This window comes from Littorina saxatilis, linkage group LG12 (genome assembly GCF_037325665.1).
Source record: "Littorina saxatilis isolate snail1 linkage group LG12, US_GU_Lsax_2.0, whole genome shotgun sequence".
Taxonomy (NCBI): domain Eukaryota; kingdom Metazoa; phylum Mollusca; class Gastropoda; order Littorinimorpha; family Littorinidae; genus Littorina; species Littorina saxatilis.
The window spans coordinates 1,524,006-1,545,813 of NC_090256.1; the positions used below are offsets into that span (position 1 = coordinate 1,524,006).

At 41.9% G+C, this 21,808-nt stretch overlaps 1 protein-coding gene across 1 annotated transcript in view; it reads right to left on the minus strand.

The window, feature by feature from the left end:
* The window catches only part of LOC138981028 (uncharacterized), a 63,611-nt gene that overhangs the window by 13,717 nt on the left and 28,086 nt on the right, over positions 1 to 21,808 (minus strand). Inside the window, exons 3-7 of the mRNA XM_070353823.1 lie at positions 14,680 to 14,827; positions 12,855 to 12,991; positions 12,106 to 12,241; positions 4,336 to 4,431; positions 2,740 to 2,870 (exon numbers count right to left, since the gene is read on the minus strand). Coding sequence (XP_070209924.1) covers positions 2,740 to 2,870; positions 4,336 to 4,431; positions 12,106 to 12,241; positions 12,855 to 12,991; positions 14,680 to 14,827 — 648 coding nt within the window. The remainder of the gene's footprint in view (positions 1 to 2,739; positions 2,871 to 4,335; positions 4,432 to 12,105; positions 12,242 to 12,854; positions 12,992 to 14,679; positions 14,828 to 21,808) is intronic.

The window sequence follows — 21,808 nt, forward strand, 5'->3', positions numbered from 1 at the left end:
TTTTTTTTTTAAATCTGACTGCTTTACAACAGCGATCTGTTACAAGTTAAACGTAATTTCTCGCCTAGTAAATAGAAACACACACAAGCAGGAATGCAAAACGACGACTTACGCTCAACAAGTTGATGAAAAACAACAACAACGAGGTGGAATAACAACACAAGTATAAAACAAATCAAAGAAAGGGAGTCACAGCGAGACAGAGAGAGAGAGAGAGAGAGAGAGAGAGAGAGAGAGAGAGAGAGAGAGAGAGAGAGAGAGAGAGAGAGAGAGCTCAGAAAGTTATTACATGAGGATAAAGGTTTTAGCCTTAGCCTAATCTTCCAACCTGTCCTTGGAACATATACTGAGAATAATTGTAAACGGAAGCAAAGACTGCGCACACACACACACACACACACACACACACACACACACACACACACACACACACACACACATACACACACACACCCACGTATACACACACACGCACACACAAACTCACACACAAGCACACACACACACACACACATTATGCACACACACACACACACACACACACATGCACACATATGCACACACACATGCTCGCGCGCGCGAGCGTGCGCTCGCATACCTACACACATGCACATGCTATCATTTCATACCTAAAAGGAACAGTATCTAATCAAAGTATTAAACTAGTAAAACATCAAAATAATGAGAGAGATAGCCAGAGAGGGAGAGAGCGAGAGAGAGCGAGAGAGAGAGAGAGAGAGAGAGAGAGAGAGAGACATTCAGAGAGAGAGAGAGAGAGAGAGAGAGAGAGAGAAAGAGAGAGAGAGAGACATTCAGAGAGACAAACAGACAGACAGAAAGACCGATAGACAGACAGACAGACAGAGATAGAGAAGAAGAAAGTAAGTGACATATTAAAGACATGTCTACGCCGGGTTCCATTCTTCTCTGACTAGTGTAAAGGGTTGAGAGCTTGGCAAACGAACACCACAATCAATTATATGACCATCAGGGCAATTTGAACTACATGAGCTATTAATAGACAATGTGACAAAGACGGCTGTCAATAACCACGGCTTCCTCCGTGGAACTGGAAGCGTGTTTTTTTCTTTACTTTTTTTTTCTATTTTCATTTCTTCCTTTCTATTCCGCATTGGTCGTGTGCCGGGGTTTTCTTCCACACAAAACTTCTTGATTTTACCCACGACGCCGTCAGGTGGGGTGAGAGGTCGACAATCGGTTAAGGCTTTTTGTAGCCTAAATACTTTCAGAGGATAAACAAACAAATAAACAAACACAAATCACACACACACACACACACACACACACACACACACACACACACACACACACACACACACACACACACAACACACACTCATATAAGGATTTGTGTTCACCAAAAGTCGTAGGTGATGGAACTCGCTACCGTAACCCTAGGTCATTTACTCAATCCGGGAAGTTTTTAGAACCTTCTTTACTTGACTGTGATAGACCTAAAAATTTAATGTAAACAGTTTCAAACACAGAACGCACCATGTGTACTTAGAAAGGAAATAACAACAAACTGGTCCCAATATCGCCAAATAGGTTGAAGGGCCATGAACAACCAGCAACGAGCAACCAACGGCCAACACTTTTTTCTTTCTTTTTTTTACTCAAACAGTAGCTTCAGGTCTTTTTTTCTCCAAGGTAACTGTAACTGTGATGTGATTGCAGTCAAGTAAACCAGAACAGAACTGCCAATTCGTGAAGAAGATGGCGCTTGAAGGTATACATACCTCCCCGTACAAGGAATGATGTACAGCAACTGTACACCACGACAGCTCTGTCAAGCCTTGCACGTGGGATAAGAACATCCTGCTGCTACGACACAAACCACATTTCTTCTTTCTACTTTTGTAACTGACATCTATGCACAATTATTTTAGCAACCATACCAAACTGGAGTTTTGCACAACAAAGCAGCCAAGCTGTTGACTGTGGGCACATGTTCAAGTGGAAGGATGCTGTCATTCCAAGTGAAACCCTGAAGGGATCTGTGGTGGCTGACACAGGAAGGAGTAATGGATCTTCAACCATTCAAGTAACACAAGAACAGACTTACCAGTAGAAAGCAGAGACGCTGTATATTATCAGATACAGGAGGTAATAATGAATATAATGATATAACTTTTGTGATTCAACCTCCATTTTGTAAACAGTGAGAATCTTTCTTTCTTTCTTTATTTGGTGTTTAACGTCGTTTTCAACCATTCAAGGTTATATCGCGACGGGGAAAGGGGGGAGATGGGATAGGGGAAAGGGGGGAGATGGGATAGGGGAAAGGGGGGAGATGGGATAGAGCCACTTGTTAATTGTTTCTTGTTCACAAAAGCACTAATAAAAAAATTGCTCCAGGGGCTTGCAACGTAGTACAATATATGACCTTACTGGGAGAATGCAAGTTTCCAGTACAAAGGACTTAACATTTCTTACATACTGCTTGACTAAAATCTTTACAAACATTGACTATATTCTATACAAGAAACACTTAACAAGGGTAAAAGGAGAAACAGAACCGTTAGTCGCCTCTTACGACATGCTGGGTAGCATCGGGTAAATTCTTTCTCGTCCCAACCAATATGGGACTCCCCCTAACCCGCGGGGGGTAAAAAGTGAGAATACAATGGGCAAATTGTGAATGTACACCTCAGTTGGCTTGCACAGGTAGAAGTGAAGGCATCTTGAGCCATGCACGAAACAGAGGGAGAGACTTACCAGCAGAAAGCCGAGCGTGTTCTCATTGAATGCTCCGAAGCGTTCAGTCTTGTCCAGCAGTCGCGGCAGGTTGTCCAGGGGCTGTAGACGTTTCAGGAAACTGTTCTCTTGCTTCATGGATAGCCACCAACCTGCCAGGGTCAATTTTAAAAGGTTAAGGTTTGAAACTGGTTACATTTCAGGCTTCAAATTATACTTGGAAAGAGACTAAAGCTAAATGACACTACTCGTTTGAAACTGGTTACATTTCAGGCTTCGAGTTATACTTGGAAAGAGACTAAATGACACTACTCGTTTGAAACTGGTTACATTTCAGGCTTCGAATTATACTTGGAAAGAGACTAAATGACACTACTCGTTTGAAACTGGTTACATTTCAGGCTTCGAGTTATAATAATAATAATAATAAATGAGCATTTATATAGCGCAACATCATAACTTTACAATTATGCTCTTTGCGCTTGACACATTTAAAATTAAAACACAGTTATACAAGCATTTACATCTACATTCATAGTCAGCAACGCTTAATTAAAAGCATACACCATCAAACATACATTACAAAAGATTCTTCCACTAACTAAGTAATAAAAACATGAATAAAATAGGTAGTGAAAACAAGGAAATACCAGCTGAATACCCTTAATCAAACAGAACATGTTATACTTGGAAAGAGACTAAATGACACTACTCGTTTGAAACATAATTACATTCTGGGGTACTGCGCATTTTGATAGGCCTACCTACTGCATTTAACAATATATTACTTGTTTCAAACAGACTGCATTAAAATAATGTTTCTCTTTTCAAATATATTGCACTGAACAATACTAATCCTTTGAAACAGATAACATTTGAGGATACTGCTTCTTTGAACAAATGTATCGCCTTTTTGGGATACTACTCGCCCTAGTCTGACCATCTTTCCATGGAAATTATCAGACTACACTTTTTGCCCAGAACTGAGAAGGAAACTCTGTCTGTCAGTCTGTCTGTCTGTCTGTCTGTCAGTCTGTCAGTCTCTCTCTTTCACTCCCTCTCTCCCTTACGACAGGTTGTTAGACAAGGCAATGTGCCTCAAACCTTTATCCTTGTAAAATAAAGTTCGTTCGTTCGTTCGTTCTCTCGCGTATTATATATATAAATGATTAGAGTAGTCCCTCTCTGGGCGAGGGCTGGTTGAAAAAAAGCTAGTTTGTATTGCTTATGCCACAACCCTCGTAAAATAAATTTGATTGGATTTGATTGGATCTTTTCTGTCTCCCTCTATCTCCCTTCCTCTCCCTCTATGTATAATAATAATAATAACTGAAGTGCCTAACCTATGGCTCGAGGCCCTTTACAAAAGAACATATATACAGAATAGAACAATTAAAAGTACAACCTACATAAAACAAATTAATTATACAGACACAAATCACCACATGTACTGTTCACACAATAATCATATATGCAATACACACTATATATATATGCACACACTAACACTCTCAACAATCATAACAACTTTATGGGAGAGGAGTATGTGCAGAAATGGAATAAAGAAGACATTAGGCCAGGTTGGTGTAATATTCTGTGAAGGGTTAGTATCCTCACCATCAAAGCAATGTATGGGGTAATTACAGAGGACTCCACCATCCACGAAGATATCTGTCTGCCCGTGGTTAGTGTAGCGAGTAGCTCGGAATAGACCTGCAGCGACAACAAAGTGAAACATCACTTAACAATGTAAAGAATAAAAAGAAATGTGAAGAAAAGAAAGGTAAGAGAATCCACAAGAAAATTAGGACACATCAACCGAGCTGTAGTCCAACTTAAAAACATCACTGCATGCTGACTCAAGTATAACGCAAGGGGAAAAATCAACAAACACACAGAAAGCAAGGAATGCCAATTAGTTTCGTCGCTTCAATTTTGCAAGTCAGTCGAGGTCGATGAATCATAAATCAAACATTAATCATCTTTTTTGCGGTTTCAGAAGAAGGAGCGCATTTCGCTGAACTTCACAAACGACAAACATAATTTATATACAGGTCCTTCATAGACGCAAAGGCCCAGGAAGGCAGACGGACAGACAGACATACAGACACACAATGAGAAGGGCAATGAGAAAGACGCAGGGACAGACAGACAGACAGACAGACAGACAGACAGACAGACAGACAATGATAAGGGCAATGAAAAGGATATGTACGAACAAACGGACGGAGGTACGGACGGACGCTTGGAAGACTCGTGTAATATGATGCCACTGCATGGGTGCTGTTTGGCAGCGGTAGTCGGCAAATCGTTGAAACTTATACATATTTCAAATCACTGAAAATGTTGCCGTCATTTCGGCAGAATTGCCGAAATTTATCACGATAAAAGGAAAGTGACGTCAAGGACTGCCTAAAACTTCCCAAAATTGCCAAAACATCATTCTGTTTGACATTTTGGCAAATATGCCAGAGACAATAAGCCCTACTATTATGATATCTGTCGTCTATGACCTTTGATCTCTACATTTCCCGCCCACCCGTTCCTTACAAAACTCCAGACACTGCACATTTCATTATTGCCCACACATCCAATCGACAACAGTACAAGTACAGAGGAACTTTAGCAATATGACGTCTACACGCAGGCTTTGAATACAATATTTACCGTTAACCTTTCATAAGGAACATAATGATAAAATCAAACTCACTTCAGAGCCCCCCTCTAAAATGTTTCTCTGTTATTTCGAGTCTGCTTGGATGAAAAGCTCCACGCGTAATGTACCCAAAGTGAGGCCAAAAACAGCAATGAACAAAACGTTTGCTTTCAAAATGTCATAACCACAAATGTGCGGGTGTCTCAGGGGTGGCAGTCTGGAAGGGATCAAGCTGTAACCTGTTTGACTAAATTGCTTGAACTTTAAAGGGCTTCTCCGACATTGCAGGTTCAGAGACAGAAAACGGCAGTGATAAGAAGAAGACCAAGAAGAAAACGGCAGTAATCAGACAGATGGAAAGTCAGGCAGACAAAAAAGGAGATGTAGAAATAATACAATGAATTTGTTTTTAAACCCAGACAGAGAGGTGAAAAAACAGACCGATATAGATACGCATACAAAAAAGGAGATGTAAACATAATTCAACAATATTTTTTAAACCCAGAAAGACAGGTGGAAAAACTGACAAACAGACCGTAAGCAAGAGCGCTATAGTTAATGCTTGTCGGAACACCTGCACCCACACTTTTTGAATTATTTTTTAACGACTTTGACCTTAAGATAGTTGGGTTGACGGTTGCGACATGTACATTCGCCGTGCCGTAGTTGAAACCAAGCTGGAATGATTTACTCTGCTCAATAGGAACAGCCGTTAAAAGAACGTGAATACATTGTCGTACAACCGGCCTTACTCACGATTCTTCATTTTTCCAGTGCTGTTTGGGACGCGTTTGTCTGACAGACGAAACGCGTTGAATATTAGACAATCAAACCCAGAGACCAGCAGATGCCAGCGAGTCAACTGCTTTCAAGGGCGAAAAAGTACAAAGTGTGAAGGGTGCACCGAGAATCGCATTCCACATAGACTACCTTAAGAACGGGCATAACTCGGGATTACTGACATTCCAAACACTATACAATAATTTGAGGTATTCCTGATTTGTGGCAAATAACTCCAAACCCAATACCGAACCATGTAAATCTTGAGCTATGATGCGATTAGAGCATTTGGCGGGTGAAAATCTTGTAAACTGCACATTATTCAGCAATCTAAACACCCTTTGCCAGACGGAAGGACGTAAAAACAGTGGGTTTTTTCATTTTGAATATGATGTTTTTGGCTAAAAAAAAATAAAAAAACACTGAAAAATTCGGCAGTCTTTTTTGACTCGGTGGCATTCGATTAGCTTGTTTCCTAATAGTATCGAGATACGACGACGATGATGACGACGACGACGACGACGACGACGCTGATACTGATGCTGATGATGATGATGCTGATGATGAGGACGACGATGATGATGACTCTAGATGCTGTTGCATGTTTGCGTTCAGGTTTTCCAAGCCATGAGACTTCACTGCGAGCTCCTTCTTTATCGTGTGCACACGGAGGTATTCGGTCAACGAAGAGAGTCTTACTACAGGAAAGAAATTCCTCGCCGAGACTGGAATCGAACCCAGGCCGAAAGTATGTCCTCACTTGGGAAACAGCTCCTTTCAATAGCGCAATCCAAATCCCGCTTCCAGTCGGGTTTCCCGGACCCGTCCTGGATTTGTTACTCTTCCGTGCCATCGCGTGTCCCTGTGGGTGTAGTCTGGCATCAATCAAACTGGAATTGCAGCTTGTCATAGCGCGTCGAAAACGTGCGCGTGTGTGTGTGTGTGTGTGTGTGTGTGTGTGTGTGTGTGTGTGTGTGTGTGTGTGTGTGTGTGTGTGTGTGTTGATGTGTGTGTACCCCCGTTTCCACAAGTTTGGTTGCCTAAATCACCATAAGGCAACCATCCACACGTGGATGGCAACCTAAACTCTGGATGGCAACCCTAATTGTGTGGATGGTCGCTTCATTTAACACCGTTAAATTGACTTTTTTGACGGAAAGAATGTCATAACAATGTTCAAAATGACATTCTTTCCGTCCTCTATAGGCGACGAAATAGGTCAAATTTTGTGCATTTTTTAGTGCAAAATTCTTCGATGCCGGAGCGAGTACTGCACCCAGTGCTGTTGTAGTGCAAGTGCACTAGAAAGGCACTGCACCCAGTGCCGCCTTTTAGGTAACCATCCACACTTTAGGTGCGTGTGTGTGTGTTGATGTGTGTGTGTGTGTGTGTGTGTGTGTGTGTTGATGTGTGTGTATAAACAGAATACTACATGGCGTGATGATGTGTGATATGATGTGTGATATGATGTGTGATATGATGTGTGATATCAGATTTGCACTCGTTGCTTTTTCAAATATTGAAAAGCTCGCTTTCGCTCGCATTTCAGTCTTTGAAAAAGCAAATGGTGTAAAACTGGTAGGACACAGCAAGCCATGTAGTATTCTCTATGTCTCTGTCAATCTACATGGGCCACTCTTCTCAGATCACTGGCAGCAAGAAAGCTATCGATTATTCGTCTCAATCTTTCGTTAACTCGCGTCCTCATGATCCAGTCGACACAGACAGAAATGACAACCAGAGAAAAAAAAAGTAAATGAGAGACAATGTAAGCAATGTTGCTGTCAAAAACCGGTGGAACAAGAACTAGGTAGATCCCTGCTCCTTTCTTGTTGTCTATATGTTGTTCTTTGTTAATAGCATATTTTCCCTGCTTCGTTTGTTCTTTATCAGTGAGCAAACTGGTGTTAATATGACGTTGTAAACATTTTCTTTTCAATCTAAAATCCCCGAGACTAAACATTTTCAAAGAAAGAAAAAGAAAAAAATTAGACATGCCCAACGATGAAATAAGTCACTAATGTGAAGTAAGTCGCTTTTTACTATTACAATTCGAAAATGATTTTTCAATCGATGACATGGAGACGGTCCTTTCAGTAGCACAGACAGTTAATGAAGCGCCAGACTATTGATTCCCGTGTTTTAAGCGTCTGGCCTAGAACCCTGGTTTGTGGGAATCAACTTAAAAGGTTCGGAATTTGTGGAAACTGTGTAGAAGGCTACAGAGTTGTAAGCAATATAACCTGTTCAGTTTAATTCCTTAAACAAAACAAAAAAGTATTAAGTACAATCAATGTGAGCTTGTAGAGCTCAAAAAGACCAAAATGGGAAAAAGCACTAAATGTTCTCATGTTGACGATTTACAGCACTGAACTCTAAGGGGTCCTGATTTGGCGTACTATGGTCCGCTGGACCCGAAAAGCAATAGCTAACTAACTAACTAACTGAACTCTAAAGTTTGCTTTGCGATTTATACCTTTTCCCCCCAAACGCTCTTTAATAATGCACACTCACACACACACACACACACACACACACACACACACACACACACACACACACACACACACACACACACACACACACACACACACACACACACACACACACACAGGGGGGGTGGGTGAGGGGTTTGTCGCGGAGGAGACTGCTTTGTTTGTCTCGATCTTGACCTTTGTAACGTCCTTCTGCCTTAATTACAGTGTAACGGGAGTGGAAACGATTGTTGTGGTTGTTTGTCGCGAATCGCAAAAATAGCAGAAGAAAAGGTCAATGCGAGATATGTTTTAAACGAGTGTCGGATTTACGGCTGCGCTACATTGTTTCCTACCGCCAACAGTTACAAATGAATAACGTTTTAACAAAAAAAGGAATAATCCCCAGTGCGCTTACAGTCTTTTGGTGCCCAAAGGCAAGAATAATTTCCTACAACCGAACGAACGTTCTCGCATGTGAAGAACAGTTGGTGTGGAATGACAGCGTTTATAAAGCCGCAGAAAAAAGACCATTTAATATATATGTGAATTTGTAGAGATTTCAAAAAAACAAACACTGTAACACAAATAAAAATAAAAAGGTCATCTAGCTGCCTCGATTACAACTGACTTCCGCACAAGAGCGTAAGCCCGGTAAAGAATGTTCACCGTGCGGAATGCACACTTTAAAGATGAATTGGGTCAATTGCTTTGTCAATCTGACCTGCTGTTCTTTCCACCCCACGAACTCAAGCCCCTCAACCCCCCCCCCCCCAACAAAAAAGAAAGAAAATAAGTGAGTTGGGGGGTGGGGGGATAAGGGCTTCACGACAGCCCCATTGAATAAATAGCCGTGTATGGGGAACACCTGTTTGCATATACTGCAGGGTTGTATTGACCTGTCTCGCTAACATGCTCGCGGCTCTTTGGTGCAAATCACATAACGAAACAAGGAACTTAGTCGATAAATATCGACAGGGGGTCGACTAATGGTTTAAATGTGAAATGTGTGTATAATATGGGTGTGGGTCTGAAATGAAGGTTGGTAGTAGTTAACATTTGTTTTGAATAATTACTGGTATTTTGACAATGTGGGTAGCATGGAAATGTAAGCATTTGAATGTAAGTCTTAGGTACCATTGTACCCAGGAAGAGAGACCAGAGATAGGAGTAGGTTGCAATAGCTTGTGTTGTCTTTGAGTTTTGTTTTTGAAAAGATATTGTTAAAGAAAAAGAAGACAATTACAGTAATGCAATATCTATTGTGAAAACCAACGATTGTACAAAGAACATGTGGCAGTACTCCGTGGACATCTGGTGTGAAGAAAATTAGTTATGATTTATACTATTTAGACCTGAGACTGACAGTGTTGTGACGAGCGTTGGCTAATGGTAACGAGTACATATGTGTGTAGTTGTGGTGTGTGTGTGTGTTTGCGCGTTGGTTTGGATTATGGGTGTAATTTGTAAAACAGATGTGACAGTAATAATGGAGTTCACATCAGTGAGGTTAGTTTGAAATGGAACACACGCACGTTTTTGAAAAAAACAATATGAAATTTTGAACCATGCGATCTTTATTAAATAATAAACTGAACATCAGCAAAACATCAAAGCAGTTATTAATAAGGTTTGAAAAGCTTGACTTACTATGTTAAATAGTGGATTGAAGGCTGAAAACGTCATTTACAAATTACATCTGAGATAGGGAGGGCGGGTGGGGGAAGTGCTGAAAGTGTGGATGAGAATTAAAAAAAAAATGCTGAGTGACAACAGGGAGGTTAAAGGCTGCCCTTTTCGTAGCGTTCATTAATTAATTCCTATTGTTTACATGTGCCAATAATGTTATAAAACTGTACCTAAGGGGATATAATAACGATTGGCTGTAGCTTTCGAACACAGAAAAAATTATTTCAGTATTGCAAAGTGGTTTTGATAGTGTCGAATGTAAACAGAACAGTCTCAAAGTGAAAGTGGATGTTTTCCGGAAATTGCGAAGTTAACAAGAATACCGGCAGAAAAGCGCGCTTTCCTGCTTAGCACAATACGCTACCGCACTAATCTGGCGTGTCAATATCACTACGTTTTGGACGTGGAAGGTGAGCGATTTCCTTCCGCCCTCAGCTAATTCAAGAAATCACCGCCCTCCTAGGTACACGTGCACTCAAGTTAACCTCTGCTTTGACCTGTGTGCCAAGAGTCAGATGAGAGAGAGAGAGAGAGAGAGAGAGACACACACACACACACATAGACAGAGACAGACATAGAAAGACAGAAGCGGAGAGACTCAGAGGGAGTCACAGACAAAGACATACATACAGAGAGAGAGAGAGAGAGAAAGAAAGAGAGAGCGAGAGAGAAAGAGAGAGAGAGAGACAGAGACAGAGACAGAGAGAGAGAGAGAAATGTAACTGATCTCGTGAGAACGGTTGAGGCCTTGCAAGGTTTTGACGGCAACAATAATTATTGTAGTTGAAGAAGAGTGTTGGGAGGGGGGGGGGTCAAAAGAAGGAATTCAATTCCAATAATGTTGATACCAAAATGACCGTTTTTGTTAATGTTTTTTTTATGTTTAAAAAAAGTGTTTGTACTTGTTGTTGTTGTGGTTGTCGTTGCTGTTACTGTTATGGTTATTGTTCATAAGTAAACATAAGCGTAATAAACAAGACATTTCTTCAACTGAAGTCAATAAAACGCTTCTCCTATTGCTCCCACGACATTTAGCACGAGGACCCTAATTGGGTTGCGATAATCATAATGCAGACTGTTTCTTTATCTTGAAACTTCAGAAGGTTGGCACGCAGTTTACTTCCTCGTGCAACTTAATGACCTTTATATCCAGGAAAATGTCAAATGAACAAAGGAAAAGCCTAGTAAAAGTGAGACTGTGAAGGCAAAATATCATCCACTGTTGTGTGTAAACAATAGCAACAGTAAATGCTACGGTTGACTCTCTGCTCCATCCTCAGCGTTCGCCACTGTCTCGGTACTGACTGTGTGCGGAGGCAGGAACAATGGTATCGAATTTATGTTTGTCTGTTTTTCGTTGAAGATGTTACTAAACTGTGCAAGAGACTCAAATGTCTGTTTTTCAATTGTTGTTGATGCTGTTTATGTCTCTTTTCTTTTTGTCTTCAAAACAATATTATCTTACATGGAAAGTACACAATAGTAAGGAGAACGACCTCAGATACACGAAGTAAGAAAACAACAAATACACCGACACGTTCAAAAGTTCAAACATGTTAGCTGCCGTTTTCTTCCTTCGAAGAACTGCCGACGCCCCAGTAAGGTTATACGTTATATAAAAAATATAAAAAATAAAAATTAAAAAAAATTAAAATTCACACACACACACACACACACACACACACAAACATACACAAACACACACATACAAACAACACAGATATTCTATATTCTAACTACTTCACTGAACACCATCCAAGCTTGCCCGACAGCTCCAGGTATACATACCAGGAATTGCCATGGACATGCGCACTGCCATTCTAACGGCCATGTCTGGGGTTGTCTTGGGGTGGCAGTACTCGGTGGACATCTGGTTGAGGTTGGTCACCACCACACACAGCTCTTTGCCGCATTTCTCTAATACCTGCACGTGGAACACAGACACAACAAAACAGACTATTTAGGTCATTTTAAAGCTTTATGTTGTTTTTTGTGGGGGCTGAGTATTGTGACTTTACGGTCAATGCTGCATAATTGCCTGACATGTTTTAATGTGTAAAATGTTAGAATTCCAATGTCTACGGCATTTTGTAAAGCGCCATGAGACTACCTTTGGTTGTGAAACGCACTCTCATGTTATTACCGTACGGTCCTATGATAAGTTTTATTATTTGCCTTTTTCAGTTGGATTAAATGTTTGGAATATTTGAGACGGAATTAGTTCAAATGTAGTGTTTGTGTGTGTGTGTTTTGTTTTATTATTATGCTTTTCAAAAAAGTACTGGGATTTATTTTAAGAATTCCAGGTCATTCCATGAATGGTTAATGGTTCATACATTCCGCGGCAGATCACGTGATCAATCAACAAACACACACACACACACACACACACACACATACACACACACACACACACACTGACATACACACGCCAAACACACACACACACACACACACACACACACACACACATCCCTGCCCCCTCCTACACACACAAAGCATTTAGCATTGCAAATTAGCACACCAACACAACCGACCTCCTTAAAGGTGATGTCTGCATTTCCACACTTTTGGTTCAGTTTGTCGCCGAACCATTTGTAGATTCTTTTCCCGGGGTTCCACCCAAAACCAGTCAGCAGGTTGGGCAGCAGACTGCAGTAACCACATTTGTGATCTGAAAACATAGTTACATTAGCGTCAGTTATACTTGTTCAATCTCTACATCAGCGTCAGTTATACTTGTTCAATCTCTACATCAGCGTCAGTTATACTTGTTCAATCTCTACATCAGCGTCAGTTATACTTGTTCAATCTGTACATCAGCGTCAGTTATACTTGTTCAATCTGTACATCAGCGTCAGTTATACTTGTTCAATCTCTACATCAGCGTCAGTTATACTTGTTCAATCCGTACATCAGCGTCAGTTATACTTGTTCAATCCGTACATCAGTGTCAGTTATACTTGTTCAGTCTCTACATCAGCGTCAGTTATACTTGTTCAGTCTCTACATCAGCGTCAGTTATACTTGTTCAGTCTCTACATCAGCGTCAGTTATACTTGTTCAATCTCTACATCAGCGAAGTCTTTTTATCGGTAATTTCAGTCCCAGCGCTTCGTGTAGTAAGCTTCGCGAAGGGGACTTCGCCTTATGCTTCACGCGAATAGTTACTGCACAAAGTCTGAAATTCACGAGAGTCGATACAAAAAAAGTTGTGTCAAACAGCGTTATAAAATGTTTTGCTTAGAAATTCGTTTTGCAAACAAGGTATCCACCAACAGGGATGAGATAAGGCAGTGCCATTCAACGCGTCAAACTTGAAAGAACCCAGCAATCATTTTGGTTTAGAGACCGCATTATCGTGTTGTTGCACACATGCTTGAAGTCGGCGTCCGAAGTTATGTTGGGTAAAGGGCTATAGTTACGATTTAAGATCATGGTAACGGCTTGAAGCAGTCAAATTCAACCCTATTGGCACTATCAACATACGAAGATCTAAATTACGAGTTCAAGCCGTCACATTCAACCCAATTGGCAATACCACTCTAGGAAGATCAAAGCTACGGTTTGAAGTGGTTTAATTCAACCTCTTTGGCATTATCAACCAAGGAAGATCTAATTTACGTTTTAAAGCAGTCAAATTCAACCCCATTCAGGATTACATTAGCAATCTACCACTTTAGAGAGATTTAAGCTACGATTTGAATCGGTCAAATTCGGCGCCAGTATTAACACTACCAACCTAGGATCGAAGATGTACGTTATGGACTGAAGTGGTCAAATTCAACCCCATTCAGGAATACATTAGCAATACCAACCTAGAGAGATCTAAGTTACGTTTTGAAGATGTCAAATGTAACCTAATTTAGGAGTACATTAGCAGTTGAATACCAATCTAGAGAGGTATTAGTTACGGTTTGAAGCTAGTACATGAGTACATTAACACTACCAACCTAGGAAGATGTACGTTACGGACTGAAGCGGTCAAATTCAACCCCATTCAGGAGTACATTAGCAATACCAACCTAGAGAGATATTAGTTACGGTTTGAAGCGGCCATATTCAACCACATTCAGGAGTACATTAGCAATACCAACCCAGAGAGATCGAAGTTACAGGTTGAAGCGGCCAAATTCAACCCCATGCATTAGCAATACCAACCTAGATAGATATACCACAGGAGCTTGTATCAAAGCGCTGGCCGATCTACTCCTTCCTCCTATCCCTTAACTACACTAGTAGTAATAGTACAGGAAGGATAAAGGAGTAGATCGATCGACAAGCTCAGGACTGTGGTAATACCAACCTAGAGGGATCTAAGTCAGATTAATCCTCATTCAGGAGTACATTATAAATACCAACCCAGGAAGATCTGCGAGAGGTCCTGGCTGAGGAACTCCTCCAGCTCGTACGAGTTGTAGCCCACAGCCAGCAGGGCGGCGGTCATGGCGCCCGCACTGGCCCCAGCAAGTCCCCGCACGTTGCCCCACAGCCCCGTCTCCTCCAGCACCTGTAGGTACACGACAAACACGATCAGAGGTAGCAGACGTTTTACTGTCTGTGAGGCAAAACTGTGCAAGGGTTCGCTGGCCATGTAAATGGAATGACGTCAGACGTCTGTAAAGGCGGTCTTTCATTGTGCCCGAAGTCGACTTCGCGAAGTCTTTTTACCGAAAACTCAGTGCTAAAGCTTTGTGCGGCCAGCTTCGCCAAAACTCAGTGCTAAAGCTTTGTGCGGCCAGCTTCGCCAAAACTCAGTGCTAAAGCTTTGTGCGGCCAGCTTCGCGTGGTCGACTTCGTCCAGTTAAGGACGAGCTTAAGACAAGGATGCGCAAGGTTTTGCTGTATGTATATCACCTATGGCCATGATACAAGGAATATGACGTTAGACCTATTGTCTGTAAAGCTTTGTATTAATAAGGAAAAGTCAACTTCACGAAATCTACTTCACGACGCAGGCTGCACGAAGCTTTGGCACTGAATTGTTGGCCACAAGACTTCGTCAAGTCTTCGAGAAGTCAACTTCCGGCTCAATTAAGGAAGGCCTTAATGAGTCAAGGATGTGCAAGGTTTTGCTGTATAACAAACACTCGGCATGATACATGGAATATGACGTCATGCAGACTTATTGTCTGTATATTAACTAACAAAAATAATTGTTAAAGGTTTGAAGAGGAAAAGGAACAAATAGATAAGCAAGCGGGACCAACAACAAACAAGCAAACAAAAATCAAACAAACGGACGAACAGAAAAAACACCACAAAAACACCCTAGCGAACAACCAAACTAAATTATTACTGAATCATCCCTTGGGAGAAGACGAATCAGGGGAAATAAAAGAATAGCAAAACAAAACATCACCCAAATGCTACATTTGTATATCGACCTTGGAAGCACCTCCTGATGCGTTCTTGTAAAAAAAAAAAGGTTCTAAGGCTATACTTTATTTTGAAATACGACTTTCGGAGACAAAAAAGTTCAAACAACCACTTTCTAGAAAGATGGTCGTTCTTGTGTGTGTGTGTGTGTGTGTGTGTGTGTGTGTGTGTGTGTGTGTGTGTGTGTGTGTGTGTGTGTGTGTGTTTGTGTGTGTGTGTGCGTGCGTGCGTACGTATATGTCTTTGTGTATGTATGTGTGACAGACAGACAGACAGACAGACAGACAGACAGACAGACAGACAGACAGAGAGTTGACAAGAGAAGCAGACTACGTATATCTTTGTGTATGTATGTGTGACAGACAGACAGACAGACAGACAGACAGACAGACAGACAGACAGACAGACAGACAGACAGACAGAGAGTTGACAAGAAAATCAGACTTTTTAGACCTGTGCAACGAGAAGCGGGTCGGTTTCGACAGACATGACTCTACACATACATCCACAACCAGTTGAACGTATCAGCTGTCACGGATTAGTTTACACTTCGAACAGACAATATTTGCCAACGGAGGAAAAAAACCAGAAACAACCTTTATAACATTGTCAACCGTAGTCTGACAATTGACAATTTGCTGCATGAGTTGTTCAAACAAGTCCATGAATCAAATTAAGAGCAACCATGAATGCAGATAAAACACACTACAGACGTTTGATGTGTCTGTACATGCATGTGCAAAACATATATATACGACTGCAATGCCCTGTAATCTGGGGCAAACGAAATCTACCAAGACTTTGCACGCAAAGAAAACGACATTGGGTCATTTCAAAATGTTGATGCGCTTGCTGTTGTTGAGAAACAGAAATATTGTTGAACAATAAAATGTTGTCACGTCAACTTGAATGGGTTCAAAAGAACCTGTATCCGTTATTAGACCCCCAGTCTCCGCGCACGGCTAATGATTTGAATATATATAATTATATCAGAGGTGTGTAATGGAAATTAATTTTCAACAGTCGGCAATTCCAGTATCGATTCGTGATGAATGAATCAAGTGAGTCCAGTGCAAGATGTAGGCACCGCCCTTTTATGTGACAGACAGCTCAAAGAAATGTTACGTGTGCAGTGCAGTCAAAGCAAGTGATTTCATTTCCAACTTCAAGGATAGCAATTACACGAAATTATGTTTGCTTTACGTGACGAAGGTCAAGAAAAAACCCAGTTCAAACAGCCGCTCTCTTGGGACTGGTTGCCTTCACGGTGATTCAAGGCCCACTCAGGACACCACAAACAAAAGAAAACCCTCGGAAAACATAAATCTAAGGTCGCTTTGACCTGTGCGAATCAGTGTTATAGTCAGCAGAAGCTGCATAAAGACTGCGCCAGGTTTGCCATATATATGCTTTCTCAGTCTAATAAATATCCACTTTCAACCACAAGTGAAGAGAACCTTCAGAATGTTCGATCGTGTCCAGGTTAGCATTATAGAATGATGGCAAGAGGTTATTATGTGGGTATCTTCTATATTATAACCTTTTATCCAAAGAAAGGGAGAAGGTTCCCTTATTCGTTCACCTTTTTTTCGCTAGTTAGCTAACAACAATAACAACAAGTCGCGTAAGGCGAAAATACAATATTTAGTCAAGTAGCTGTCGAACTCACAGAATGAAACTGAACGCAATGCCATTTTACTCGTAGCATCGTCAGGCCACCGCTCATGGCAAAGGCAGTGAAATTGACAAGAAGAGCGGGGTAGTAGTTGCGCTAAGAAGGATAGCACGCTTTTCTGTACCTCTCTTTGTTTTAACTTTCTGAGCGTGTTTTTAATCCAAACATATCATATCTATATGTTTTTGGAATCAGGAACCGACAAGGAATAAGATGAAAGTGTTTTTAAATTGATTTGGACAATTTAATTTTGATAATAATTTTTATATATTTAATTTTCAGAGCTTGTTTTTAATCCGAATATAACATATTTATATGTTTTTGGAATCAGCAAATGATGGAGAATAAGATAAACGTAAATTTGGATCGTTTTATAAATTTTTATTTTTTTTTACAATTTTCCGATTTTTAATGACCAAAGTCATTAATTAATTTTTAAGCCACCACGCTGAAATGCAATACCGAAGTCCGGGCTTCGTCGAAGATTACTTGACCAAAATTTGAACCAATTTGGTTGAAAAATGAGGGCGTGACAGTGCCGCCTCAACTTTCACGAAAAGCCGGATATGACGTCATCAAAGACATTTATCAAAAAAATGAAAAAAACGTTCGGGGATTTCATACCCAGGAACTCTCATGTCAAATTTCATAAAGATCGGTCCAGTAGTTTAGTCTGAATCGCTCTACACACACACACACACACACACACACACACACACACGCACACACGCACGCACACACGCACATACACCACGACCCTCGTTTCGATTCCCCCTCGATGTTAAAATATTTAGTCAAAACTTGACTAAATATAAAAACAGCAACAACAACCAAACAGACAAACCAAGCAATCCCCCACCAACCAGCCAACCAACTGAAACAAACAAACAAACAGTCTTTCGATAGTAATAAAGTAAACCGCACTGAGTGTAGGTAATATGCACTATCAACTCCCTCCGCCCTTACCTTTTTAATGATACATCTTAACTATTTTTCATTTTAACGAATTCCACAGAGCATCATCATCTCAACCTCACCCCCTGCCCTCCTCTTTATTTTATTTTATTTTATTTTTTAAAGCGGACAAACACTCAAGTCCTTAATGGCAAAAAATCGTTGGACTTTTAATATCAATTTTACTACTACTTAATGATAGAGGTGGAGCTAACATTGGAGTGTTGTCAGAGTTGGTTCATTCAAAGATATTCTACTGCGAAGTTCATTTCAGCCTTATATATATGTGTATATGGTACTGTTTGACGTTTTTCTCCACCACTCCCCCCCCCCCCCCCCCAACATTTCAACATTTCATTTGAACGCTTAGCCCCTGAAGACAATTGAAAAGTACAGCCGGACAGATTGGTTTAGGGGTGGGGGTGGGGTATTCATGGTTAGAGGCCGATACGCCTGATAAGTTGTGTTCTGTATACCCTGCATACCCTGTACCGCCAGAATGGCCTAGAAAAACTCCCTGCAGCTAGAGCAAGAAAGCAACGTATATATACGTGTACCTCCGGGGTGTCAAGTGCCTATTTTTGTATAATTATATGAGTTTGTCGACTGGATAGAAATGTTCCCCCCGTGGAACTCTCACTTTCTCTTTCTCTCTCTCATTCTCTCTCTTCTCTCTGTCTCTCTCCCCCTCCCTCTCCATCTCTGTCTCTCTGTCTAAGTTGAAATTGTCTTTGATACACTAGCCAACCACAGGCACCGACACTAGACACGGGGTGAGTGGGAACAGGGGAGGGGGGGGGAGCTATCTTGCCTAATTCTGCAGAGCATTCGTAAGCATAACAGCTCACACCCGACCCACCAAGTGGAAACGCACACCTGGGTCAACACCACAGATATAAAATGGTGGACAAACTCTTGTATGTGAGTCTGTGGGCAGACACATATCAGACATGCCACTTTCTAACACAAAGGAATCCTATTCATTCTATTCAAACCAGTCAAAGCTGCGTCCGCATAGCCCGCACAGCATGCAAATTACAACACTTCTGATGTTACTTTATGCGCACCTGATCAAAAGTCATTGCCATTCAGATGTGCCAACGTTGCACCGTCCTCGGCAAAATAATTGCTGACGAAACCTTACCTAAGTCCTTGTCAAATGTTGCAAGTCGAACAGGTGTTGCGGCACAGGGTCAATTGTTTATGATACATACCGCGCGTGTCTGGCCCTATCGAGGGCGGTAACGTCAGTAGGGACCAGCATTCAGGCCTTTATCAAACGACACACTGCGCGAGTACTACTGGCCGTATACAATTTCATCTCACACGGCATCACTGCAGAGCGCCTAGAACTGTACCCACGGAATATGCGCGATATAAGACTCATTGATTGATTGATTGATTGAGTACTACGCGAGTACATTTCTGTCTATCAAAATAGGGTATAATGACAATGCAACCTATACACCAAAAATCCACAGTCCCACAATCTGATGTCGGGTTTGTAACATGTGCACAAGATACCTAAGCTTTGCCTTTATGCTTGCCGATGAATTATTTGGGATCCGTTAGATACTGATAGCAGTTTCGTTTCTTGAGGGGAGCCAAGTGGGGACTTGGTTTAAAGATACCCTCTTCTTCGTGTGGAACATCTAGTAAATTGTTTAATATTCGTGCAGGTTTTTGCTTAGGATAAGAACACCCTTTAAAGCCGAACATTCGTCTCACGACGAGATGATGGTTCCTGCCCCACAGCCTGGTGAACCCTATTCGGGACTGGCATAGGTTTGCTATCGAACACGCGTCTCCAGGAGAGCAAGCCTTCTTATAGTAGAAGGCCACAGAGCTAAGTTGAGCGATGCCAGCAGGAGAGCAAGCCTTCTTATAGTAGAAGGCCACAGAGCTAAGTTGAGCGATGCCAGCAGGAGAGCAAGCCTTCTTATAGTAGAAGGCCACAGAGCTAAGTTGAGCGATGCCAGCAGGAGAGCAAGCCTTCTTATAGTAGAAGGCCACAGAGCTAAGTTGAGCGATGCCAGCAGGAGAGCAAGCCTTCTTATAGTAGAAGGCCACAGAGCTAAGTTGAGCGATGCCAGCAGGAGAGCAAGCCTTCTTATAGTAGAAGGCCACAGAGCTAAGTTGAGCGATGCCAGCAGGAGAGCAAGCCTTCTTATAGTAGAAGGCCACAGAGCTAAGTTGAGCGATGCCAGTAGGAGAAACAAGAGCTACATCTGCCGCGCGCCGATGTTGGCCTTTAACACACACATACCAAACATATATACACCCTGACTGCTTTCTGTGTAGAATGGGCTTTATTCTGAATTAATTTGTGTAAGTGACACCCATGTCAAGTCATGAAATCGATTAAACCAACAATCCTGACATTGCACTCCAAGCAGCTCACAATCCTGACATTGCACTCCAAGCAGCTCACAATCCTGACATTGCACTCCAAGCAGCTCACAATCCTGACATTGCACTCCAAGCAGCTCACAATCCTGACATTGCACTCCAAGCAGCTCAGAATCCTGACATTGCACTTCAAACAGCTCACAATCCTGACATTGCACTCCAAACAGCTCACAATCCTGACATTGCACTCCAAGCAGCTCACAATCCTGACATTGCACTCCAAGCAGCTCACAAGCCTGACATTGCACTCCAAGCAGCTCACAATCCTGACATTGCACTCCAAGCAGCTCACAATCCTGACATTGCACTCCAAGCAGCTCACAATCCTCACATTGCACTCCAAGCAGCTCACAATCCTCACATTGCACTCCAAGCAGCTCACAAGCCTGACATTGCACTCCAAGCAGCTCACAATCCTGACATTGCACTCCAAGCAGCTCACAATCCTGACATTGCACTCCAAGCAGCTCACAATCCTGACATTGCACTCCAAGCAGCTCACAATCCTGAAATTGCACTCCAAGCAGCTCACAATCCTGACATTGCACTCCAAGCAGCTCACAATCCTGACATTGCACTCCAAGCAGCTCACAATCCTGACATTGCACTCCAAGCAGCTCACAATCCTGACATTGCACTCCAAGCAGCTCACAATCCTGACATTGCACTCCAAGCAGCTCACAATCCTGACATTGCACTCCAAGCAGCTCACAATCCTGACATTGCACTCCAAGCAGCTCACAATCCTGACATTGCACTCCAAGCAGCTCACAATCCTGACATTGCACTCCAAGCAGCTCACAATCCTGACATTGCACTCCAAGCAGCTCACAATCCTGACATTGCACTCCAAGCAGCTCACAATCCTGACATTGCACTCCAAGCAGCTCACAATCCTGACATTGCACTCCAAGCAGCTCACAATCCTGACATTGCACTCCAAGCAGCTCACAATCCTGACATTGCACTCCAAGCAGCTCACAATCCTGACATTGCACTCCAAGCAGCTCACAATCCTGACATTGCACTCCAAGCAGCTCACAATCCTGACATTGCACTCCAAGCAGCTCACAA